At 38.7% G+C, this 27,864-nt stretch overlaps 1 protein-coding gene across 16 annotated transcripts in view; it reads right to left on the bottom strand.

Moving 5' to 3' along the window:
* NRCAM (neuronal cell adhesion molecule) overlaps window positions 1-27,864 on the bottom strand; it is a 1,614,235-nt gene that overhangs the window by 201,407 nt on the left and 1,384,964 nt on the right. For 10 of the 16 annotated variants that reach the window (XM_044087425.1, XM_044087435.1, XM_044087430.1 and 7 more), the window contains 2 exons: window positions 12,874-12,998; window positions 10,941-10,970 (listed from right to left, as the gene is read on the bottom strand). In XM_044087425.1, the coding sequence (XP_043943360.1) occupies window positions 10,941-10,970; window positions 12,874-12,998 (155 nt within the window). The remainder of the gene's footprint in view (window positions 1-10,940; window positions 10,971-12,873; window positions 12,999-27,864) is intronic. The other 6 variants (XM_044087431.1, XM_044087437.1, XM_044087440.1 and 3 more) reach the window with 1 other exon arrangement.

Here is a 27,864-nt window from a genome sequence, read left to right as displayed (position 1 = left end):
ACACACACACACACACACACACACACACACACACACACACACACACACACACACACACACACACACACACACACACACACACACACACACACACACACACACACACACACACACACACAAACACACACATACATACACACACACACACACACACACACACACACACACACACACACACACACACACACACACACACACACACATATACACACACAAGGAACCTTTCGTTTACTAGAAGACTACAAGCAAGTAATTATTTTAAGATATATACAGAATAAGTTTATATATGAGAAAATAAAAGACATGCAAACCATATGCATAAAATACAGTAACCATCATTAGCAACATTTATAGACTATATGTGAAAATATTAAATGTTTCTCTTTGGTCAGTCACTGGATATAGTGCAAGCTGCCTACACTAATAAAATGTAGCGGAAAATCCATTCTAAGGCACTGGGACTGCTTGCATTTAATGCGATTTAAGCATAACTTATATACAGCAAGCTATCGTCTAATGAAGTTATCAGCAATGCAAAAGCTGAAGCACTAAGATTACAGAATATTTTGTCAAGCTTGGCTTTCAGGTACATAACAAATGAAAGAGTATGGCGTATTAAAGTATCACATTCAAGGATTTTAAAGCAGCAGATGGATTTCTGTTTGAAAGCACTGAGCTCTTTATCCAGGATGGAATCTCTCTGAAGGTTGATTAGATATCTATTTATTGAAAGACCACCTGATGTTTAGTTAAAATGACAGCTTCAAAAAAATACAAATCAAGCATACTGAAAAAAGAGCACAGTAATAATTTCATAACATTAATAGGCAATGCATTCATGCAATGCAGTAAAACTTAAAAAGCTTATAGGTTTTAGCATTCTATGCTTTTAACTTTCAAGTTCTGAGAATATGAGTAAAGAGCTTCAAACAGTTCATTAACTGAAGTATAGCAAAGCTTACCTCCCTTAAAAATATCAAAAATAGCAGTCATTCTGTGCAATCATACTGTGAATATTCCAGTTCTTAAAACAAGGAAAAACACTAAAGCAAATCATATTATTTTAGATCTATACAAATTTACCCAGGATTGCCAGGGTCACTTTAATTCCAGTTCAGAGTTCTCATCAAAGTTTATAATCATTTCACTAAAGACATACATGTCTGAGCAGTCAGTTTAGTTATTATCATGAAAGGTACATAGCTCATTAAAAAATGTCGCCTACAAATAACAATGGATACTATAAGACAGCAACCTTTATATCCACTGTTTAGGTCACCACAAAAAAATGATCCACAAAAATGCAACATATCTTACATATTAGGCTAAAAGCCTAAGTTTGAAATTCCATTTCTGTTTACTTTTTCACCCAGAGGACATTTTTAGTTTTTAAATGAACCAATCTCAGGTGTAAGGAGATATTTCTTTATTTAAATACTTATTCCAGTATTTGACAGGAATCATTATTCATATCTACAGACCCTCTAGTTTTTTTTTCATGATTACATGTTTAAGGCAACATATTCAGCTTGCATATCAATAAATTAATTCATAATCTAGAAAAAGCAGAATGACCCATGCAAAAAAATATACGTCTCAGTTAAAGGAATTAACCTTACAACTAAGCGCAATTAAAATTTTGTTCATTGTTCAAATATTATTCTCAGAACATTCCATGTGTATATAGGACATTTGTAACTATAATTTGAAATGCATGTAGTTATGATGAGCAACAAGTGTATCAGTGATTTTTATGAAAACATACTATATGACTTATGTTGCAGGCATTAAAATACATATTCGAACAGTGCTACCCTTTGTGTTCTTAGTGCTAATTTGAGTTAGGAACCCATGTGATTCAGAGTCAAGCAAGTTCATAAAGATTGCATTCATCAAATTACATTATAACTAGAGCATTTTGTATGGAACTGCTGTATGCTTGGGGCATTACTGGTTTACTGCACCATTTAACATTTTTGCTGTAGATCATGGGAAAAAGGCAAAGAGACTGCTATTAAAGCAACATTTGTGCAGGGTAAACATAAATAATATGCCCTGATGTGCAGGTATAGTTATTTGATGGAAGATAGTACAGGTTATTTATCTTAGGCACCAAAAATTTGATAAAATACAATTAACTAACTAATGTTTTGTTGAAACAAATTAGCAAAATATGGGACTTACAAGCTGGGACAATATTATTTTGTACTTGATAAAACTGGAAAAGGACATGTCAGTGTTGTGGAACATCCTGGGACAGTTTCAGGTCTCCTCAGGATATAACATTAATGAAGATAAGAGAAAGGCCATAGCCGTAAACTATGTACCCACACACAAATTGGTTCAGTAATACCCATATCTATGGGATCACGATAAAATGACGTATTTAGGAGCACACATTAAAAAGGATCCTGTTATGGCAGCAAAGGAAGTGTGGGAAGAGACTAAACAAAATATTATACAAAACAGAGAAACTAGGAGCTCTTCTTTATGGATATCAAGATGCATGCAGTGAAAATGTTTTCAGTCTGTCTGTGCAGGTCAGGCATAGGTTCATAGATTCATAGGTCGGTACTAGGCTATCGGCCATAGGGCCTATACAAGCCTAGCCTTAACAATTCCCTGGCTGTTTCTTCCCACAATATTTACTTCCCTGGACCCCTGTCTAGCAGGGCGACTGACGTGATCCCCGGGGTGAATTTCCTTTCTCCCATCCAATCGTCAAGGTTCCTTTTGAAGAGGACCAAAGAGCACTCTGCTTGACATGTATGGGCAATCTAGTCCAGAGTCTGGGGAGTCTCTGGGTCAGGAACCTATCCCTCCAGCATGTTTTGTTCATTGTGATGACAAGGTTTTGACCCCTGGAGCGTGTGGCTCTGAGGGATTGGGATTTCTTTAAGTGTAGCATGTCCAACAGCTCTGGGTTTGACATGGTCTTGTATGTTAAGCAAAGATCTCCTCTGAGTAGACGATATGCGACAGAGTATAGCTGGAGTTTTTTAAGGCGGTCAGCGTAGGGCATCTGCTTTAGGCCTGTGATTCTTTTAGTGAGGTATTTCTGCAGCCTTTCCAGTTGTTGCAGATGTCTTGAGAGGTACATACCAAACGGGGCATTGTATTCTATAATGGGTCTAATGAGGGATGAGTACAGTGGGATAATGACCTCCTTTTTTCTGGATGAAAAGCCCTTAGTGATGAGGTGTGCCACATAGAAGGATTTCCTGACTGTTGTGGCGATGTGGTTATCGAAGGTGAGACCACTGTCCATCTGTGTCCCTAAGTCTCTTATCACACTTTTGGTGTTTAGTGTACTGCCACCTATATAGTAATTCATGGATACATGTTTTTTCCCAAAGGGGATAACTATACATTTCTTGGCATTGAGCTTGAGCCCATGGCTCTGGCACCAAGCATCTGTTTCTGTAAGGCCCTTTTGTAGAGTATCCACATCATTTGGGGATTCAATAATGGCTCCCAGTTTGCAGTCATCTACGAACTTCATTATCCAGAGTCCCTTAGTGTTAGCCTGTACTTCAGAGAAGTAGATGCCAAACAAGAGCAGTCCCAGGACTGAACCCTGAGGTGCTCCACTTGTCACTTGTCTGGAGCTGGATTTAGAGTTGGCTACTTTTACAGTGTGGGTTCTATCAGCAAGCCAGTTAGCAACCCATTGGTTGACATAGGAATTAATGCCCAGCTTAGAAAGTTTATCTATGATTCCAGAGTGGGGAATGGTGTCAAAGGCCTTGACAAGGTCTAGATAGGCTGTGTGGACCACCTTACCCTTGTCCATGGCTCTGGAGACTGATTCGAAGAAGTCAATCAGGTTCAGGAGACAAGATCGGCCCTTCACGAACCCAAACTGGGTGGGGTCCAGTGTTTGAAGGTTGCCAATGTCTTTGTTTATAAGTTCCATGATAATACGCTCCATGGCCTTGCAGATAAGGCTTGTCAGACTGATGGGACGGTAGTTTTCAGGATCCAAGGTGGATCCCCCCTTGTGGAGTGGGATAACTGTAGCTCTGCGCCACTCAGTGGGCATGAAACCTGAGGTGAGGCTATGATTAAACATGACACTTAGGTGAGGTGCCAGTTCATATTGTAGTTCATGTAGTACTCAGCCCGGGATGTCATCTGGTCCCATGGATGCTGTATTCTTAGCTTTGGAGAGTGCATTTTTTACCTGTGTGGCCGTTATTACCGGAATTTGGCAATCTTCCGATATTGAGATGGGCCATTTAGGGGGTGAGAGGGGGGTGAAGTTGGCACTGAATCGATCTGTCAGGATATTGGCAATATCCTTGGGATCAGTATATTTAATGCCATTCTGTTTTAGCTCAGAGCAGATCTGAGCATTGCCATTTAGATTCTTGACATAGTTATAGAATGTCTTGTGGTTGTCTTTGGAATCTTTGGGAATTTTATTTTCATAACTAGCTTTGGAGGATTTTATAAGGGATCTCAGTTTCTTACTGTGGCTGGTAAGGAAGTTTTTTGCATCCTGGGATTTTCCTCTTTTCTGCAACAGTTTCTTCCTTTTGTTGTAAAGTTTGTTTATGGCAGGGGACCACCAGATTGGCTTCTTTTTTTGGATGAGAGCATCTTGGTTCTATTTGGGATGGCACGATTTATGCATGAGTGGATGTGCTCGTACAGTGCCTTAGTGTAGGATTCAGCAGTTGAACTTTCAGCTCCCGTCTGCATGTGTGTCATGAAGTTTGTCACTTCTGACTTGAGTAGCATGAAGTTGGCTTTGGAGACGTTTTTTATGGAAGTTTCCTTACCGGGAGTGGGGGTGGGATGTGGATGTTAAGGGGGATTAGCTTATGGTCAGACCTGACTAACGAGGGGGTGACCATAGATGTGGAGCATCTGTTTCCCATGTTGGTAATGACCAGGTCTAGGATATTGGAGCCCCTGGTAGGACTATGGATTATTTGATCCAGGGCGTTGGAATTTATGAATTCCAAGAACCATTGGGCAAAGGTGTAGGTACATGAGTAGTTTTCCCAGTTAATGGCAGGGTAGTTAAAATCACCCAGTATTAGGGTGTTTGGCTCTATCTTAATATTTTCCAGTATGTTTAGAAAGGTGTAGTGAGAATCTTGGGATATGGTGGGGGATCTGTAGCAAGCTACAATTTGGATTGCAGTCTTACCTAGTGTTAGTTGCACCTGGAGAATTTCAGATGCATTGTGTTGGGCAACTAGCCTGGTGGTGTGAATATCCTTGGTGAATATTGACACTCCTCCACCTTTAGTGTTTAGGTCCTGCTTTGGTGGCCAAAAAGTGTGGTAAGAGTTGTAGCCTGGTATTGCAGGGATGCTCTCTGGAACCTTGAACCAGGTTCTCAGTTACTGCACAGATATCTATGTTCTCCATTTTTAGGAGTGCCTTGAGAGAGTGCATTTTGAGGTTTAGACTTTTAGCATTGAGTAGCATTACCTTCAGATTTTGCATGCTTGTACCTGTTATGGTGGTGGTTTTGTCCTTTGAACTTTGCCTAAAAAAGGCACTATAGGGGTGGCAAGAGCCTTAGCCAGTAACCTGAATCCCAGGGGTGACAGGTGCAGACCATCTCTGGCAAAGCATCGTGGTCTGTCAATCATGTCGTCCCACGCAGACGGATACTGGATCCCCTTTGAATGACACCAGAAGCTTAGCCAATTGTTGAAGTCAATCATTTTGTCCTTATATTGTGGTATCATTCTGGGTGAAGGCAGGATGCTACTCAGGGCTAGGGTCATACCTGCCTGGGCCACATGATCTGAGAGCTCTTCCATGTCTCTTTTCATGTAGTCCAGGGAGGTACGTCTCAAGTCATTCACGCCAACATGGACAATGACAGAGTCATATTTGTACTTGTTGTGGAGTGACTTGAGTGTATGCGTTATGTGGCAGATCCTGGCACCCGAAAGGCAGCTGACTGTAATTTTCTCCTTGTTCAACCTGGTGAGAGGGACATCAGTGTGCCGGACTATAGAGTCACCTATGACTAAAGTGTTAGGTACATTGTCTTGCCTTAGGGGTTGCTGCTGGGTGGCACACAGGTGTTGTGAACTATGTGACACTTTGGTTGTGATTGGTGTTTGTTTGCGTTTTAGCTTCAGAGGTCCTTGTTGCTTGGGCAGGTTACAGTTAAGGGCCTCTGCATATGGGGATTTAGTGTTGCTATATGTGGGTGTTGGTGGTGTGGGTTTAGAAGGGCTATGTGTTGCTTAAGGTGTAGTGTGGGTGTTAACCTCCTCTTGACTGTCTTGCACAATCTTGGGTGGAGAGAGCTTTGCTTCCATTTTGGCTATGTAAGTGCATCTCTCACAGGTAGTATTGGGTGGTAGGAGGCGTGGATTGTCTGTGTACATGAGGCAATTGCTGCATTGCCCCAGTATGCCCAGATTCACCAGGTGGACAGGAGAAATCACTGGAAGCTGACCCTTGGACATGCCTGGTTTGGTGCTTTTTTTTTTTTTTGTAAAGTACAGGAGCTGTTTTCCCTTACCTTAGCAAGGTACTTTGCAATTATAGGCTGTTTAGTGCCTACTATTAATTTCTCCTTATTAACAAGGAGAGTTGAGTGCTTGTATCAGTTTAAGGCTTCCTAGTGCTTTCCAGCAGGTATTAGAGAAAGTGCTAGTCACAGGGATGATTAAAGGTAAGATGAAAAAAATGCACACTGCAGTATGCACTAGAGAAGTTAGACGTGAAAGTAGGTAACTTAAGTTTTACCTGTTTAAAAAGTTAAGATTTAGTGGAGAGTTACTATTTTTAAAACAGCAAGATGGGTTGAAAGGGGTGGTCACTTTTGTATTCTGGTACTATGGAATACAGTAAGATGGCCAATAAATTTAAATAGTTGAAGGGGAGGGGGGTTTGATTTAGTGATTACTCACACAAGCCAGTGAAAGTAGAGAGGAAATAAGATATATGGTCAGATTAACATAAGAATATTTTTACCAACCATTGGAGAAGCTGTGGACAATAATTAATAAAGAGTTGAAGGAATTTATCTGGGAGTGGAAGAGGATAAGGATCAAGTGGAATAAGATGATCCTTCCAACAGAACATGGTGTTCTGATCTGAAGGGATATTTTATACCTCTTATACATAATGCAAGCAGCAAGCTACAAGTCAAACTGGAAAGGGACGACGAGGAAACAGGAAGAAATTCATGAAATAAGGAAATAATGAGTATTGGATGCAGATCCTTAAGGAGAATTACAGCAGCTATACAAATATTATATTCATAAAGTAAAAGAAAGTATCCTAAAAACTGAGCCAACATGAGAATGGAGAAAGGAGATTTTGCTGATAGGGATGACTGCAATTAGGGGGCACAGAGAATAGGCAAGAAGAGGTTGGAATTTACAGCAGAAAAGTGGCAAAGGAACCATGGTATTTGGAGCAAATAACTAGGGAGGGAAGGGTAATAAAATGAAAAGAGGCCAAGAGGACATTTGGACTGCAGGCTAGAGACTGCCTTCCCTTCAGGGATTGATATCAGAGTAGAGGCAAAGAAAAAGGGATAGAAGAATCCTAAGTGAAATACTTACTGCTTTAGCAGAGTTTTTAGTTGAATCTAGAACAGATGCTGCTGTTAAAATGGGATAATTAGTGAAGCATAGAAAATATTGCATGGTAACGGTAGGAATCAATTAGGGAAGGTTCGAAAAGATTGGGAAGAGAGAATAGATAAGAATTCTCAAGGAAAGAATGGGAGGGCATATGTACCATTACGAAGTAAACAAAATATCTAGAAGGTTTAGGATTTTTGATTAGAAGTGTTTTCATGGGTCTTTTTATACCCCAAGCAGATTTGAAAGAGTTTTTCCTCAGGTATACAGCAGATGGAGGTGTGATGGTGAAGAAAGAGATAACTGCTAATACACGTCTTGGGAGTAGAATAATTTGGCACACTTCAAAAATTCCCTACAGAGTACTTTGTTACAAATATTGTGTAAGAAAATTGTTGTAACTAGGAAATTATTTTTTTTTTTGAGCTGGGATACACAGTCTGAATTGTCTAGATATAGTAAGGCATTGCTAAGTTTAATTCTGGTGATTGACAAAAAAAACTATTACTAGGAAATGGAAACCAAAGTCTAAACCAACTATATTTGAAGTAGTGAATATTGTAACAGAGATGGAAGAATTAGAAATGGGATCTTTAGAAAAGTTTAGTAGCAAGTGTTATAGAAACAAATGGAAATTGTAGGAATAATACACGCAGAATAAAATTTAGTGGAGGAGTGAGACTTAATAGAAGGCAGAAATTGAACAATTTATGTAATGTTGGATTGATGAAAGTTATACAACAACATATATAACGCATACTGATTGTAACGGGTCTATGTTAATTTATCGAAGAGTTCATTCCGCGAATAGCTATTCATCAACAACATAACATCGATCTTCTGTTTCAGCGAACATACACATCAGTGAATATAAAACAACTGAATAGTCATAGTTGGCCAACATCGTGAACATGGAATAATATGTTGTCAGTAAAATGTCACTAGTTGTTCATGTTAGGAGGCATTCTGTATAGATCTAGATATGTATTGTACAGAGCCTGAATGGTGCTCATATAGGGTGTTCTTTTCAGTTATGTTTCACAGCATTAGTCCATGTTCATGATGTTAGCCAGCTAGCACTATTTGATGCTTTTACATTTACTGATTTGGATGTTTGATGTTATATTGTTGATAAATGCCTATTCGTGAAATGAACTTGTCAATGAATTAATATACTATAGACCCGTCTGTAACTAGGAGCAAGTTAATGAGGTCTTTTTCTTTTATATAAATGTAAGTTTGCCTATGACTTTGATAATTCAATAAAGGTGTTAAAAAACAACAAAATCATCAACACTGGTATCTTTACATGAAACTAGGCTTGTCAAATTGAGAAGATAGAAAGGGAAATATTCTTTTTTTGTGAGAAGTCCAAAGGTTTCTCCTCCTGTGAGATCTGGACTTCTAAAGTGTGTGGGATATAGCCATCCACAAAGGAGGTATGAGGAAAAACTATGTAGAACAGTCTTTGCATATCGTTTGTAGGTATTGATTTATTGCTTTTCTTTGGCAGATTGTGCTTTCCAGTTTGGCAAAGGTGGATAGAACATTATTTGCTAAAGAATTCTTGGAACTTCCTCTAATTCACTTATCTTCAAGGACAAGTTTTTACGGTTTTGTTGTTACTACCCTGAATCAGAGCTATAACAAGATTTTATAGGATGCTTGGAACATTATGTGTTTTTCCTGTTTGTGCCTTTAAATAGTAACAGATCTAAAATACTGGATTGATATTTTGATCCAAGGCAGTCACATAGGATCACATATGCTAATAGCAACTGAAGACATATAGTTTATTACAAGGTGGTAAGCTGTAAAGGTCTAATGATGGAATTGAACCAAAAACAGCTGCTTGGGATTGTGAAGTGCAAACACAGATGCACAACTTTTCTTGATCTATACTAAACCAGAGATTGCTTTGTCTTAGAGAATTCCCTTTCCTCTTGGTATAGCAGTTTCTGAATTAGTGTGTGTGTGTGTGTGTGTGTGTGTGTGTGTGTGTGTGTGTGTGTGTGTGTGTGTGTGTGTAGTAGCAGGCGAAATGTACGAGGCAGAGACTCGCATTTGAGGAGAGGGGCTTGCAAATTTGTTTTAGTTGTTGAAGTAGTCCTGTTGTGGCCTGTATTGCAATCTTTTTCCAGCTTTGCATTTGCACTTTGGCATAAAGCACACTGTAAACTTTGTCATAGAGCCTAACACAACAAAGGTTATAATTAAACTGTGCATGTCAAAGTGTGTGCTGATATAGGATTATCTCCCAATTTGGAAGGACCAGACCTAAGGCATAGCAATGGACTTTCAACTTTTGAGAAAACTGGTTATCTCAATGTAACACTGGATTACTACACATGATAAGGATATGACTAAAATATTCTGTTTACTAACTGGTCTACAGCTATGTCAGCTTCACAAGTACAGCTTTCAGAAGCATGTAGCACTGTGCAAAACATAAAAGAATGCTACAAACTATAGAATGAGATATGCATTCTGTGTCAGTACCTAAAAGGAGAAGATCCGCAGTGAAAAACCTCAAATTCAAAACAATGGTACACAGCTGCATTCAGCTTATTTATCCTCTATGATTTTAAACAGCACATATTTTGTGGAGGTTCTACAGTGATTTATAAGTAATGATAGTGGAATTATTATACTTTATTAAACTGTCAGCTGTACTGTATAAACAACATATTATTAGAGACATTTGAAATAATGCCTGTCATTTTAAGACTTAAATTCCCCCAATCCACTTTCTGGTTGTAGTTATTTCAGTTTCAGTGTTTCAGACTTAAATAAGAGCCTATATAAGTAGATTGCTTTTTACTTAACAAGAAAAAAAACATACCTGATTACAGAAAGTATAAAAAATGTGACAGCAGAAACTGCAGTCACCTGGTCAAATATGGTGGGTATGTTAATCTTAAACTGAAATTTCAGTGCCTAGGAATAACCCTTTGATTTACATGTATGGTTAGATTTAGTTAATAAAAGTTTATGTTTTCTTACTATTTAACTGTGACTGCATTCCTAAGAGAACTGTGAGATTCTGCATTTTCAGTACGTTCTCATGAGTCTAAGTTAAATTAACATAAGGTAATAATGTTGTAAATTCCTTTAACTGAGAAGTACCCACACATACAAGTATGCTAAGCACAATTTGGACAATGATAAATACATTTATTATTGAAAGGCACAATAGTGGTCACAAAAGAAAGTAACATGAACTCAGTACTGTGATTCAGTATGTTTGTCAACACATTGCACATGGAACAGCAATGGATGAACATGCCATTATCATAATAAAAATAAAAAAAAGCAGTGATGCCACAAGTCAGACATGAAATGCACAGAAAAATGTTGGTGTTGTTTTACCGTAACCGACAGTTGGAGGAGGAGCTTCAGCTAGAAAGGACATTGATTTAGTTTTTTCAGGTTAGTAATAAATGACAAAAAGCAGGATTTCACATCAACCAAGCAAAACAAGAAAGCTGGTATACCTAGCACAGTAAATAAAATAGATTAAATAAAATAGTTTTAGTAAGATAATCATTGGAATGGCAGTTTAAGCCATGATTTGAAATGGGATACTGGTACAGGCTACAGCATCAGTTTTAACTTCCATATTGAAATAATCAAATTTTCATGCAGTATATCTGCTCTTTCATTTAATATACCATTGTAAAAAATACATGTGGTTTAACATAACCCACACCAGATTTTAATTTGCAAAAGAAACTTTGGCATTATCACCCCTTCCAGATCCTAGATTACCAGACTGGATAATGTATACAGCCTACACATTTAAAATATATTTCTTTTATGGAAGGATTTATCTGCATTTAAATAATGAAGCACATACTACTGAAATTTACAAATTTGTTATCACAGTTGTTGCTAGGTATCTTTTACTTTACTTCAAAGGGCACTTATCCATTTAGAAAAAAGCTCAGTTTTAAGGATGACATAATGTTACGTGTATAAAATGTACATGGCTGTCATAATTTTGCATTACTGGTCATGTTTATGAATGAAATTGCTTCCCATCCCAATCAGTAAATAAACAAATAAATAAAAGGATTAATTTGCTCATAATCTCTTTTGCCAGCATCTTTTTTCCAACATATCCCATCTCTGCCTCTTCTTCATGGTCTCCCACCATTCATGAAGTCTTCATGAAATAGTTTTATATAGTGACGTCAGCCTGTTTTCATAAAACTTAATTATGTTATTAGATAATGAATTGGGATATTGCATTTTGAAAATGACTTTAGTAGCATGAATTTGTGTATGGTTTCAAATGTAGCATATCTAGTTTCATATACCACAGATATGTCATTCCAATCTGATGTCTTCACTGATCAGTGATTCAACATGAAGTATTTCCAGTTATGATTTCACTTAAACCATCTGTAAACCAGCTACACAGTAAAATAAATATTCAAGTAACAAATATGCAAATATCTAAAGAATATATCAGTATAAAATAACATAGTGCAAAAGAGTTAAGGCTATAAGTTGTTACTAACCTATAAGTTGTTACCAACCTATATCTTGAGGACCTGGGTTTGATAGCCCTGAATTCCCATTGCAAATTAAGACTTAGAAAGTCACTTAAGAAGAAATAAAGGCATTTTGGCCTAGGGATCAATCCAGTTAAATAAATACAATACTAAATAACATGAATTTAGTGTGAATATTAGTAATTTCACAATATATCATGCATGAGCGACTGCCATTGGCAGCACAGAGGTTCAGCTTTCTTTCAAACATGGCTTCCTAAACACTTCATGCTTAGTCCAACTGTATGAAACCTTTCCTATAAACAAGATGGTTACCCTTATTCCTCATCAGAACTTATCACAGATCCAGCAATGAAAGTATAATTATTGTCTAATATTGGAAGAAAATGGAAGAATCTTCCAAATCTAAGGACATGGAACTTTGTTCACCCTACCAATAATGGAATCAGTAAAATAAAGGATTCTAATGAGTTTTATAACATGAAACACATTTGAATGACATACATTTGGGTATTTTATTTATTTATTCATTTATTTATTAAACAATAGTATCTTATCCAGTGTTATAGCTTAAAATATAAATAAAAAACAATGAATTATAGACATATATTTTATTATATATACATATATATATATATATATATATATATATATTTACTTATTTTTTGTGTGATACTACACATGGCATTAAAACAGCAGTAAGCTGATGAAGACTTTCCTTCATATACGGTTATATACTTTTTTCAATAACTATAAACTTGCTTGTGTAGCTTAAGTTATCTTACCTACAACAGTAAGCACTGCCTTGGCGGAGTCACTGTCTAAAGTTGTATTGGCAATACAGGTATACATTCCACTGTCATTTTCAGTAACATCAGTAATGCTTAGATGACCTTCACCCACAACAAATCTGAAATTATAAAGAATTCATAAGAGCATGTTAGCATTTATCATTATTTGCTTCTTCAGTAAAACCTGCATTTTGTTTTCATTTCGTTACGAACTAATAAAATATAGTAGGGACATTTTCAAAGCTGGCATAATACATATTCAGTAAAAACAGCTGACAAGGTCCATTTACAGTAATATAGTAAACCATTTTACAGATTTCAAGTACACTAATATTCATAGTAAATGTAAATTAAAGAAAGAATTGAACGGATTAATGAAATTACATCAGAAAAGGATTTCCAGTTTAATGCAACTGAAAGTCAGTTTAGCTGTTGATCTCTTTCTTTTTATACATCAGAAAGTTTCTAGTAATCTAAACACACTAGTAATCATTTAATTTATTTTATTTATCTACTTTGTTATTTATTTATTTAATTTAATATTTGATAACTGGTAAGTGGACCCTTTTAGATATGCCTCTGGCAAGAAAAGCAATTAGTACAATAAAGTATTGCAGTAAAATTAATAATATGATACATTCTGTTGTCAGACAAACATTTAGAAAATGTTGCTATATTAATCTGTATAACACATAGCACATTCAATGAAGAATTTATTCAAAAGTCATCTGAACATTCAGAGAAACAGTACGGTTAGTTGTCATCAGAACAATCAGAACAGTAAAGCAGCATTCAGAAACATCCAAGTAAAGACATTTATATAGTAATCTACACAATACATACTACATTTAATCAACAATTAAGTTCAGACATAATCAAAACAGTCAAAGAAGGAATGGCACATTCAGGTGTCATCTGAAAATATCAGTAACATTCAGAACAGTAGTATAAATGCTGCAATACAATGAATGAAATAGCACCTTCAGTGGTCATCAACACATTTTGAGAAAAAATATCTTATAAACTAACATATCATAAAATGTAGCAGAGAGGCAACCACACAGCAGCAACAAATCCAGTATTAAAGATATCAGCAATAAATCCAATAAACTCCAGCAAAATAGATTCAGGTTTTATTCGCATGCACCAGGGTAAGCGCTTTCACATACAGCTTAATCAAAATGTTAAATTTTAAAAACTTCAGACTCATTGCGTTACATATTCATCACATGTTAAAATTAATTAATCAATTAAGTGTTTTAAAGATACATACTCTACACAAGTACATTGTGGAAAGTATATGAAATATAAACTACTATAGTGTAAAATATCATACTCTATAACATTCAATTAAACTATTGTGCAAATACGCTAAATGCCTATACCTATAAACAATGAATAATACTTCTATTATTCAAAAAGAGTAAATTTGCATGCTACTGTTATTAAAATGCATTACTGATGGATGCAGAAACATTAACCGTATTAATATTCAAATCAGTACCAGCAGTAAAATCGGAGTTAGTATCATTATTTCCTGGATCTTTTCTACTGTTATCAATGGTATTACTGCCATTAATTATTGTACTGCTAGATGCAGTCTGAATGGTGACTACATTCCCAGCAGTTGCCAGCATCCATCTAGATACCTGGCCCGGCCTCGGCCAGCTAAAGACATGACCTTGCCGAAAATGGTCATAGATACCACTATTCTGATAGTGAGGGAGGGTAATATATGAAATAATACAGAAAAAAAAGAAATTAATTGGATTAAGAGAATGAGGGCAGACAAAGGTAGAGGCCTCAATGAGAGAGCCTCACTTAAACCAGTTTTAAGGTCTAGACGTTTGATTATTAGTTAGTCATATTATTCTGGTATGTCTATATAATGTTAGTGTCATTTTTGCACAGTATTTATTATTGATATATTTCAATATCATTATCATTTCATATTTAGTGGTACTAGACTTAATTTAGGTTTAGATAGGACATGTATTTTTAAGTGTTTTGTATGCATTTTCAAAAAAATTTATAATTTTATAGTTATTAAGGCTTATTCAATATGCTAGAAATAGAAAGTTTATATTTTCATACAATGTTTCTGCATCCATTAGTAATGCATTTTAATAACGGTAGCATGAAAATTTACTCTTTTTGAATAACAGAAGTATTATTCATTGTTTATAGGTATAGGCATTTAGCGTATTTGCACAAGTTTAATTGAATGTTATAGAGTATGATATTTTACACTACAGTAGTTTATATTTCATATACCTTCCACAATGTACTTGTGTCGAGTATGTATCTTTAAAACACTTAATTGATTAATTAATTTTAACATGTGATGAATATGTAATGCAATGAGTCTGAAGTTTTTAAAATTTAACGGTCTGATGAAGCTGTATGTGAAAGCGCTTACCCTGGTGCATGCGAATAAAACCTGAATCTATTTTACTGGAGTTTATTGGATTTATTGCTGATATCTTTAATACTGGATTTGTTGCTGCTGTTTGGTTGCCTCTCTGCTACATTTTTTGGACTTTGTTACATTATCGTATTAGCTAGCCAAGAGGCATTTGCTCCGGTGGGTGTGTTAATATTTATTTGCATAACATATCATAAAAGTGATTAAGTAGAGTGCACACCAATTTATAACACATTGTATAACAACTGTATTTATACACATATGATCACAACAAATTTAAATATTGGAGAAAAAGTATCTCTCTCCACCTTCTCTATCCAGAGTAAGGAAACAGCTTTAAGCTCATAGACACATACGGATATAAAGACTGATACTATGTTACTACTGAAATCGTTAATGCATAATAGAAAGACGAGTGATGTGTGACCCTGCACTCAGCAAAGCTGACTCTATTAAGCATTTACACTTATTTTTTGGAGTTGTTTCCAAAATGAAACTATTTTGTGTCACATTTAAGCTGATAATTACTACTTAAAGCTACAAATTCAGAAGCTGGATTATAATATAATGTATTTTTTGCACTCAAGTGTGGTCAGTTTCAATCTTCTCAAGGTATGGCTAAGACAAAGAGCCTCACACAAGGTATACTGCAGACATGGAATGGGACACAACATGATTAGTGCTTTATGAATGAATGAGTTAACTTTGAAGGATGACCACTGTTAGACTGCCTGTTATTTGTGCATTTCTCACTAATACTGCAGTCTTCTTACTGTGTTCACTCAATTGCTGGTGTGTGTGTCTTTTTTTGATACTATATTTACAAATTCAGACAGCAGACTGGCCTCGTGGCAAAGTGGAATGAAACCAGTGACCATGTTTTGTTATTAGCATGACTGTTTGTTGAGAGGAAAAAGACAGGTGGTAGTATAGAAAAAGCGCTGACAAACGATGAAACATTATAGCTTATTAGCTGCTATTGCCTGTCATAAAATGAATACAGCATTTAATGTACAAGTGCTGTCAGAACAGTAGTAGGAAACATGAGGCAAAGTGTAGGAGACTCCTAAGTAAAAAGCAAGTATTTCTGAGTAGCAGACTGTTAATAAAAGAGAAATGCTACACCTATAAGAATATTTAACTGTGCCCATACAGAGATTTACACAAGGAAGAAAAGTGATTGTGACAGTTAAAAAATAGCTAGCAAAATGTAGTTTGTCATTCATACTACGCTACAGATATTCCACAAAAGGGTGTTCATGACAAAATAGTCTTAACAAAGCATTGGTGAAATTTTGTGAAAGCAAGATTGCTGTATGGAGTTGATTCTAAAGTAAATATCCTCTCACAGGTAAATCCAAAAAGATTTGTTGATTCTAAAAGTAAGCCCTCAGACTGTACTACTAATGGAAAGAGGCAGCTCCTAAAAGCTTTATGCCATGCATGGGTCTCCTCAAATTATTTATGTTATGATCCAGTTAATATATAATTATTGACCATGGGATAGATAAGACCAATCCAATCGCTAAACTAATGAAATGTGTTAATTTGAGCACAAAAAGAAAAACTAGCTAGGCTTAAAATGGCCAGGTAGCCTAGTACTTACCTGTTAACCTATGAACTTATGTCAGTGAAATGGGGCTTCACTGCTGTATAATACAAAAAAGAAATATTGTTTGCAAACTTGAAGCTGAAAACCTGCTTGTATTGAAAAGAAAGAGGCAAAAAAGACAATAAAGAAAATGACACACACGCACGCGCACACACACACACATACACACACCACGCACGCGCACACACACACACACACACACGCACACACAAAGGCATGCACACATTGTGTGGAAAGTGAACATCTTTCAAACTGCTTAGATAAAGCATCAGGGGTTTACACAGGAATGTGTTATTGACCAATTAAAGTCTGGTCAGTACTGCAGTATATCAGAATAAAAATGGCTTGTACCAGAATATCTCTGATAGTCAGGAGAAACTGGATATTTGGAAGACCAGTGTTATACTGCGAAAAATAAAACTTTATTTGAAATATGTGACTCTGATTTTTAAATGTGCTAAGGCAGGTGAGCTGAAACAGAAAATATGAAGAGCGGAATTTGTTGTATGAGTGGGGGGGGTCTATGTGCTTTTAACAAACTAGATCAGAGGAGATCATTTGAAGATACCTGCTTAAGGAAGAAAATATTAACACAGAACACAGGAAAACAAATGAGAGTCCCTCTCAACATTGTACAGCTCTGACGAATTAGAATTGCTAGGACAGCCAGGGAGTGCTCTCACCAAGCAAAGATAATTAATAGCAACATGGGGCATGTTGTTTCTAAAAACAAAAATAAAATGAAAGAGTTTTCAATGTATCTGGCTGACCTAACCAAAAGAAATAGCAAAATAAACAACCAAGAAATTGATGATTTGTCCAAACGACTCTCTAAAATTTCTGTACATGTGGGAACAATAAAAGATGAGTAATCTCTGAAAATACTAAATCAATAGATAGTATGCAACAAAATAAAAAGAACAATTTCATCTATTGTGGGAACCTGAAACACAAACGGAAGTCAGTCAATCACCCGAACTGATGTGTTTACAGAGTGAAAAGGAAATTAGTTGTAGGAGCAACAAAAGATTTGACTTAAAAGTAAAATAACAGGGCATGCAATCTATGATGAGTTTCTTATAGGCACAAGTCCAAGATATTGAAAATAATGTCAAGAACTATACAAAAACAAATATTCATAGCAAAAGAGATTAGCCTATAAACAAAAAATGTAGAAGTGTAATTCAGAATAAACAGTTGAGAATGATTAGTGAGGAACTCAAAATTTCATAAACAAAGAAATACAGAGATACAATAACAGTGAATAGAGTAAACATAATCACAGACCCAGGAGTTTGACTACAAATGTCAAAAGAATGAGAGCTTTATTATTGTTGTAGAAAAAAAGAGAAATTTATTTTGCAAACACAGCAAATTATATGGTTCTATTTCTAGCTAACCACTAAGTGTAAATATCTTATAGTTGAAAATAAATAAAAACGCAAACCTTGGGAGAAAGCAAACTTTCATTTAAAGAAAATCCCCTGGATTTAGCAAGCAGCCAAGCACGAATAAGTTATTCCTGCACGGCAAGGACCTTTCCTGTGCAACACGGCAGTGCGCCATGCATATGTATGAAGGCATGCTGCCGTCCTGTAAAATGGACATGGTTCTGTGTACGAATTCAGGGAGTGTGTCTGAGAGCTCTCACAATACACACACCCCCTGCACTCCAGAATTGCCGTTCGGCAATTTAAAATGAGCGAGAATGCTTGTAACACCCCCAACCCATCAGGGTAAGAAATCTGAACAAAGCCATAAGGGACAATTGTCCCTACAAAGCCAAAAGTTGATAGAATAACAGGTTTAGCATAAACACATAGCACACACCTCCCAACCTGTCAGAGTAAGGAATCTGGACAAAGCCATAAAGGACAACCATCCCTACAAAGCAGAAAGTTTATAGAATAACAGGTTCAGCATTAGCATGGATATTCTGAAAGGTACAAATAAAAAAACACAACAAATATTTTTTTTTATATATATGCAATAAAGTTTAAGCATAGCTGTTGGTGTGACCATTACTTAGCTACACATAACTCAGCTGAAACAGCATGATAAGTTAAAAAGCAATAGACATCCAGCATAAGCATCAGTGCAATAGCGTAGTGGTTAGAGTGTATGCCCTGCGTGTAGTTGTTCATGCCTTACTAAAGCCATTTCCATTTTGCATGTGTAAACATTAAAATTTAAATTTTTTGTATATTTATGTAATAAGTAACTGATTTTTCTCAACCAAAATAGTATATTAGGCCCAGTTGTGAGGTGTTAGTGTAATAAAGTAGTGAAACCCCCATATAAACACAAGTGCCCCATACAATATAGACACACAAGAAAAAATTAATAACAACACATTGGGGGAAGTCAGGGAAGGTAACTAAATCTATATTATGTAATGAATGATGAATCAATCCCATACAGGTGGTAGAACAATATAATAAAACATAAGCAATGCTAAGTGTTGCACAGCTATGTTGACTGGGTGTAAGCATTGCGTACATATGAATACTAAGCAATGAATAGCCCAGCTAAGTGTATTTGCCCATTGGTAAGCAATGCTGAACCTGCCCCTTTAAGCACTGCCAATTTTAGCTAAGCAGGTTTGCCCATAGCTTAGCTTAGCTCAGCATTTTCAAAACTGTCCAGTCATGGCAAAGGGTGGGAAATCAGCTGTATTTAACTCCTGCAGTAGGGAATACAGCTCATAACTGGTTGTAGCTCTCCACTGTAGGCAGTATGGCAGGTGTTGGAGAGGGTATGTGCTTTCGGGTGCAGCGCTGGGGCATACAGGAGTCCAAGGTCATGGTAGGACTCCTGGTAAAAGACCATAACATGAGACTGCTGCAGGACCAGTACCAGGGCTCCCAATATAAAGCAGGAAGCCTGGGAAAGTCTTGCCTGTGATCTCACCAGTGCCACTGGTATCCCTCATTCTGGTGAGCAGAACTGGCAATACTATGCCGACTTGAAATGGAGGAAGAGGGAGCTCTTGGAACAGTGGGTCCAAGAAGTAAGAGACAAGGGAGATGTCCCAGCAGTGTGCAAGTATTCATAGCAATAATTGTTTACCAAAGTCCAGCCTGTGTATGTGATGGATAGTTATGCATAAATGTTTCTCTATTTTCATTACAGCTGCAGCTGAGGGGGTTGTGAACCAGGAAGCCCATGCCAGCAGGTTGCAAAGGCTGCATAGCGAGGCTGGTGAGTAACAATTCTGTAGTAGTCATACCAAATAAATATAAAGGAGTAAAATGTCACCTGGCAGTATAAAACATGTGTATGGTTTCCACTGAATAAACCGGACAATATGACAGTAATAGTCCCATATAGGTCATATTTAAATAAAAGTGTAACTGCATTGGCAATAAAGTTCTAAATCCTGGACTGGTTGTGTTTACTCTGGTATTGTATGGCCTCCCATGTTGCATTCACCAAGATCAGATATGCAAAAAGTGCTGTTGTGTCAACTGTTTCTCACACTGTGCTACATAAAAAATATGTCTAGGAATGTCTGTATAAGAATGTTGTAATTACAAGGTCAGACTGTACAACCAAGAGAGACTTAGAAAGAAAACACTGAAGTAAAAGACAGCACTTTCTAAATAACTCACTCTAATGAAACACAAATTGTTGTATTTTTAGCACACACAGCCATAGTTCGAATGCCAGCAGTGGTAGTAAGCTGTATGCATAAATAATTTAAACTAGGAATCTGGAAATATGTGTAGAAACAGTCAGGCACTGTTAAGAAACATTCCCTCCACAGGTCTACCAGGTAAGAGAAATAGAATTTTGCTATAAGACAGCTGAAGTGTACAAACATACCACTGCCCAAACCAAGGCCATAAGGTATTGTAATAATACCCATAGAGTAATGATTAGAGCAATGATCATTAAAGTTGTGCGTACTGCAAGGATATACAAGTTCTTAATTGACATCTATCCCCACCACCACCAACCACCATATCTGCAACAATAACAACAATAATCTATTGTTCAACAAATATTGAAATGTGTTTCTATTAATGTTCACTGTTAAAATGCTATCATTGGTGGCCTGTTGTTATCAATGTAACCTGCATGCAATTGTAATGGCCACTGTGGTTCCGTATATGCATGTGTTCTGTTTGCTATGCAACTGTTCCAAATCTGTTGTTTTGGGTTAATGGGAACATCTATGCATGCTGTTATAAATAATCCTGGATTGTGTTGACTATTACTAACCCACATATGTTCTAAAACTGTAACCGATAGCACATTTGGGAAGGCCGGTCCCAGCAGACACACCTCTCCCACCTCATCAGGCTGTGGCACTGGGCCCCAGTACATCTGGGATCCACCCCGGGACCTCCGTGTCCACTGGTCCTGCACCACCTTTGGGTGGAACAGCCTAAGGGTATGGGGCTCGTCCCCCCCAGGAGTGGGGGTGGACAGGATACTGTCACCCAAAGCCAGGTCTGGGGTTTGGTGCGTAGCAAGCTCCAAAAGGAGTTTTGAGATCTGCTACGCCAGCTTGAGGGCCATGTGGTGCAATTAGAGAGTCAGCCTGCCCCTCCTGCTCAGACCCCAGCACAGCCACCTTTGGGGCCGTGAAGGTGCAGTGGTGACTACCCATGGGTGGGGACCTCAGTCCCACTGTTTCCATTTGGGGCCTCATGGGCTTCTGATTTCCAAACACCCCTCCCTGTCCAAAGTGTTTACCCCCACACATGTGTCATATCCCCCCCTGTATGCTGTCTTGTCTCGCTTGTCTGTCTTCCTACTCAACCTACCTCAACAAATATATCTACTATCTTTCCCTAACATCCCACTCTCACCTTAAAAAAAGGGCAATCTGTTCCCAAAAAATATTTCGCTGTCCATTTTGCACGTGTCCACTGGACACATGTAATCTGGACTAATTAGCTTCACAACACATTATTGTTGTCCTCATCCCTCTCTCAGGGGATTGAGTGTCAAAATCTCCAAATTCAGTACATATGTACAGCTGTTGCTGTAGAAGAAATGGACAGCTATGGACCTTCTCTACACCCAACCTGCACATTCCAAGCTACTTTCCCTATTGTCTTTCCCTTTGTGTGACCCCTTTTTCACCACTTTCCTATCACCCCTTTTTTATTTTCTTTTAAAGAAATTAGCACGGGGGTAAATGGGAGTAAGCTCTTTTAAGCAGTAGTAAGTGAGATTAAGCCTGTTTGCATGGTGCTAAGCAATGCGAACACAGATTAAGCACTATTAAGGCTGTCTGTAAGCATATTTAACAGGAAGTTAATATTGCTTACCACCGCGCAAACTCGTGCAAACCCACTTACACCTGCTTAAAAGTGCCTTAATCACTCTGTATCCAACAGCCCTTGTTCTGCCCAACAACAAAATAATCATCCCTTGCAAGTCTCACACCCAGGACCCTGCACACCACAGCCACAGCAATTTACCACTAAGCCATCTGAGTTGTAGATATGTTCGATGTTTTCTCAAACATATGCAGCACAGTCATTCAGCAGTAGGGAAAATGTATTTATATATGCGTACATAGTATATATATATATATATATATATATATATATATATATATATATATATATATATATACACACACACACACACATATATATATATATATATATATATATATATATATATATACACACACACACACACACACACACACACACACACACACATATATATATATATATATATATATATATATATATATATATATATATATAGTATGGATGCAGTATTAATTCCCATATGTTTTCACAGGACAGGTGTTATGTTCTCTATTGAACTGAGCAGGCTATAGGACACATCACAGGTGGGGATTGTGTTCAAATGTGCTTTTGTGGAGTCATGTTCCAATTGCAGAAGCACAACATATTGTAACAGGGCTGTGTACACTTTATGCCCAGTGTAGCTATATTGATTCAGCAGTACCTGTTCAGTATAACCAGCCTCCACCAACGATAAAGTAATCCCCCTTGATGGACAGCAGCAAGACACAAAGCACATAATAGATTGCTATAGTGGCTGTACAGGGACACATAGGTGCAGACCACAACTTGGAAGCAAGTGCACCTCTATCTGGGCAAGCATGCAGGTTCACAGGTGACTTCCTGTAAGGCTGACTATGACTAGAAATCAGACATATCCAAACCACCAAGGCCAATTGCAACCATGTCTCCACATATGTACGCAGTCTCAAAGGCGAGACAAGTCAACCTGTACTGGGGGTAAAGCACACCTCATACACACATGCCATGGATGCAGGCAACCTGCATCAGGATAGGCAGGAACAGTGGCACCCTGTCCACAATATTAGTACAGGGGGATATGCACATCAACAACACTCCTGCCCACTTCAGTGGTGAGCATGGACATAATGCCAACTGATGGCAACAAAAGCAAGTCTCCATGGGGCACGAGAACATCACAGTTTGCCTCCTACATGAACTCAGACATGTGCTCACAGTTCCATCACACACTACAGTTAAACACAAACATGCCACCATCCACACACCATCCACATGGAAGATGGCCACTGTCATCCCTCTACACAGAAATGAATGGAGAATAGTGGATTATGCCATTAAGTGTCCAACATAGAGGGAACTTGACAGGTCAGAGCCAGGAGTGTAATGCAAGATGTCAAAGGCATGATAACGTACACTGTTATGGTATAGTCTGGATTATTTGCAAGTAATATCCACTGTTGATGTGAACGTGGACAACCGTATGAGGTCCTGTGACCTTTTTGCCTGTTTATGTCTTCCAGGCACAATGCCCCGGGAACATTTACCAGCGTTCACGAACCTTAAAAATGACACAGTCATCCAATTCCTCATCCATACTATTCAGCTGCAGGGCACAGGATCTGCAGGGGAGAACCACCCTGTGGAATGACCTCATCCGCAAGGTAAATGATGTCAGCCTGCACAGCTGAAATTATGAGCAAGTGTGGCATTGGTGCACTGATCTTATCTGCCATGCCCGTCAGCATGCTGCTGCAGTTAGGAGGGACCAGTTAGCCACAGGTGGGGGTCATGCCATCCAGCCCCCACTGACACATGCTGAAGAGCTCCTTACCAGCCTTGGGGCAGCCGCCCGCCAGAGAAGCCAGCAGGCTGAAGACAGCATTGTGGAGGTGGGTGCCACCCACAAAATGGACACGGACTGTGCAGGTAAGGCCCCATGGCACATTACTAGCCCACTGTTGCTTATCCATTTTTATCTGTAAAGTATCTACATACATATGTCAGGTAAGATGGTCTGTTGCTGCAGTGTAGTAATGAACAGCTGTGCATAATCTCTAGTATTGTGGGTTTGTACTGTCGATTTGCTGAAATGCTGCTTCCACCCTGTACCAATGCCACAGGTGTGGCTACTGACATTACTTCTCTCACACAACTATTTAAGTCCCCCTGGTATACAACTGGGGCAGCAGCCTGTAGCTGGTGAATATGGAGTTGTTTTGTTCAGGTTTTCCAATACACTGGCCATGTTATGGCCATGCTATTTGCCATTCACACATTTAACACACCTAACCATAATGTATGCTGTACATGTTCACTTTTTGCTGCTGTTAACTGCACTGCATCACAGTTGTCACCATGGTGGCATATCTGAAGGGTATATAAGAGTCCTGAAGTATATCTAACAACCTGTCAGTGCAAGATATGTGGACAGAGATGAACATAATGGTGGACAAATGGCCTACATTAGGGACATGTCTGAAACATTACCATTATACAGTGGCTACAACAGTGTACTCACCACTATTACAATGGCAACTGTCCCTGTTATAAACAACGGCAAACCACAATACCACATCCCACACTTTTTACAACCTGTAATGTGATCCTAACATGAGCAATGAATGTGTAATATGGAATCCTATATTAGGACAACAAATATGGGGAATACAAACCATAAAAACACTGGAAGCATATGTGTGCACACACTCCAAATAACATATTGTGGAAGCAGCTTGTAATGTACTGACACCACTCATTCTTCTTGAGTAGACGCCTGCCATCAAGTACAGGATCTCAATTTCACACCAAGTAATGGTCTGCTGTCCAAGAAGTATGTCCATGACATTTGCCCACTCACCTGCAAAAGAGGCAGCCGTGGCTTGCACACATCTTACAAACTATGTCCAAAAGGTAGCACTCAGGAGTGGGAAAAGTAGCCTTACCTCACCATTGCATATACCATGGCAAACAGTGAAGACAGTTATGTATGTGTGTATGAAGTATGGGACAACATTGATGTAAAAAATAAACAGATGCCCATCCAAAACAGATGTCAAAACATTTTGCAAACTGGTCATGGAGGCTGCCCAGAAACATGCAGCAACACTGAGGGACTTGCAGGAATGTCTAGCAAGTACTGCCTGTGCAGTACCTGTGTCAGCAATTGCTTGGATTCTGCATACGTGTGACCTATGGGTTAGGGTAATGAGACGGAAGAGTTGCCCCATATGAAACATCATCCAGGGCTCTCTACAGGTAGCATAAGCATAATATCAAGTCTCCCAAAGGCATGTGTTGCAATGTGTAATGGTGTCATGAGACCAAGGCTCAAACCTATAGACAGTATTCATAAAGATACGTGTGGTGCACAAGCAACACCTCACTCTACCTCAGGGCCACCATCCCCAATTTTTTCCTTGCTGGTGCCAGTGTATACCTTTAGGTTTGCTGTTCATTAGCTGGAACTAGGCTGCTAGGCATGGTGTTTGGAATTTGAAACACTGCAAAATAACACTCATGTGTGGCCATAGCTGTCAAGCATCTGCAATAAGATTGAGGATGTTGAGGGGTGTCAGTTTGAAACACAACAGTGAACTGAAGCATACATCCAAAGCTCGCTAAGAATGGCTATATCTAAACACAGTCATGGTTATGAATTGTGCCAGATATAACCCTGACTCTACAGCAATAGTGAAGCCACTGTGTGACCTCCAAGGGCTGTGCACTTGAGCTGACCTTGCAATCTGGCAGAATTGGGGGACATTTGTAGGGCAGAGTAACCAACTAATGGCAGGTGAAGATGGGCCATGCTAGTATACCCCTTCCGGGAATAGTGACTGCTGTAGTTCACTTAACAGGTGCTTCAACAAACCATTGTGTTAAGGGTGTGCACACTTATGCAAACCAGATATCATATACATCTCATTCAGCAGCTGCACGATTAACACATTTGTTTGGTACTGCATTGGAATACATAGGCCATATGTCACATATCAGGTGTGTGTAATGTTAACAAATGCAGTATTGTGGCCCCACTGCATATAATTGAAGAGGCTGGCATGTCAACAATGGTGTGTACACTCCTCATATCCACATTAAGCTTTGAAGTTTGTCAATGTAACCGGATTTTATTGCACATTAATGCGCTGCTGATGATGAGATCTGCAAATCAAATGTGAGGCATTAATTATTGATATCAGTCCTCATATCATCCAAGGTATGTGTCAGACAAACACATAGGGGCTGTGAGCAACAGAGCAGACATAACTGCCACACATATACACATTCAGCAATGGTGTGTACACTTGTGCGGTATAGTGCAAAGTGCATGCCAGTGTGCTGTACAGGTGCACAGCAATACTGTGTACATGGGTGCAGTATGTTCCAGGGGAAGGGGCATCACCTACTAACACAACTCATGCATCACAGAGATGGATAATGTTGGTAACCAGGATTGAGTATGGCTGCAGTTGAGAGCCATATGTCATGCGTGTTGCCTGTTGGGTAATGAGAGGCTGTGTAATATCTTTGTACCAACTCGCCTGTAAGTGTGAGTGTGTGTGTGTGTGTGTGTGTGTGTGTGTGTGTGTGTGTGTGTGTGTGTGTGTGTGTGTGTGTGTAGAAGTAAACCATAAAGTACTGGGTTCTTGTCTGCCCTTCACAGGTGGTGAGGTGGGTCAGGGTCTCTCCTGCAGGCAAACTGATATTAGTGTCCATACAGACTCTGACAATGATGATAGGCATAGTGAGGCACAGGCAGGGTTGTCAAGGGCTGAATTTGTGCCATTGATTGACATCCCACTTTTATCCACCCCATCTCTGCACACAGTCACAATACCCATACATACCCCATCACCAGTGGCCATAGATGAGGGACAGTTGGCAGGTGGTGTCATGGGACAGGAAAGTGTGGTGACTATGGCAAATGTGTCTGTACACAGAAGCCACAGCTGGATGACTAGCAAGGTCCCACAACGGCAGATATACAGGGGTGCTCGCAGGAGGGCTGCTGGCTATCATGTCCCTGGCAGAAGTGCCACAGCAGGGTGTCACCAGATGCATGTTTCAGGCCATTATGGAGGCAAAGGTATGTATGGAACATTACACCAGAGATAGTCTGAGGCTGCAGAGGGCTATTCTTCCTGCTGTACATGACTACATCCATGATCTTGCAGGTGCCCACCGTTATTTTGCAGAGGTCATGGACAGATGGTTGGGGGAGATTTTGGGAATCCTCGACTGTGCAGTGTCTGTGGTAGAGCATGTGGTGGGAGTAGGGCATCGGCCACATGGACGTAAGTAAGCAACACCAACAGGTGGAGGTCTACATGGACATGCAACATCTCACGGCGCTCCTTTAGTGGCAGTACCAGCACCAGCACTGCAGGGGGTGCTGTTCACACCACAGTGCAGCAGGTTATGTGCACATGTTCCTGGCCAGTCATAACAGGGATGCAAATCCAGTGGACAATTATCATCATCAGGGGAGAGCACCATATCTGGGCTTCTGCCTGGTAGTGCCTGTGCAACCCCTGGCAGGTACCGTTCCCGTGTCCGTGGTCAGACACAGTGGACTGTACACCCTTCCATGTATGGTCCGCAGCTGTCCAACATACACCTGTACAGGGCAGCCACATGGCAGAACTGTGTGCATACATACACACACACATCATCAACACAGCCAGGGCACC

The sequence above is a fragment of the Protopterus annectens genome, chromosome 11.part0 (genome assembly GCF_019279795.1).
Source record: "Protopterus annectens isolate FY-2018-M chromosome 11.part0, PAN1.0, whole genome shotgun sequence".
NCBI lineage: Eukaryota > Metazoa > Chordata > Ceratodontiformes > Protopteridae > Protopterus > Protopterus annectens.
This window is presented reverse-complemented; position numbering and strand designations above follow the sequence as displayed.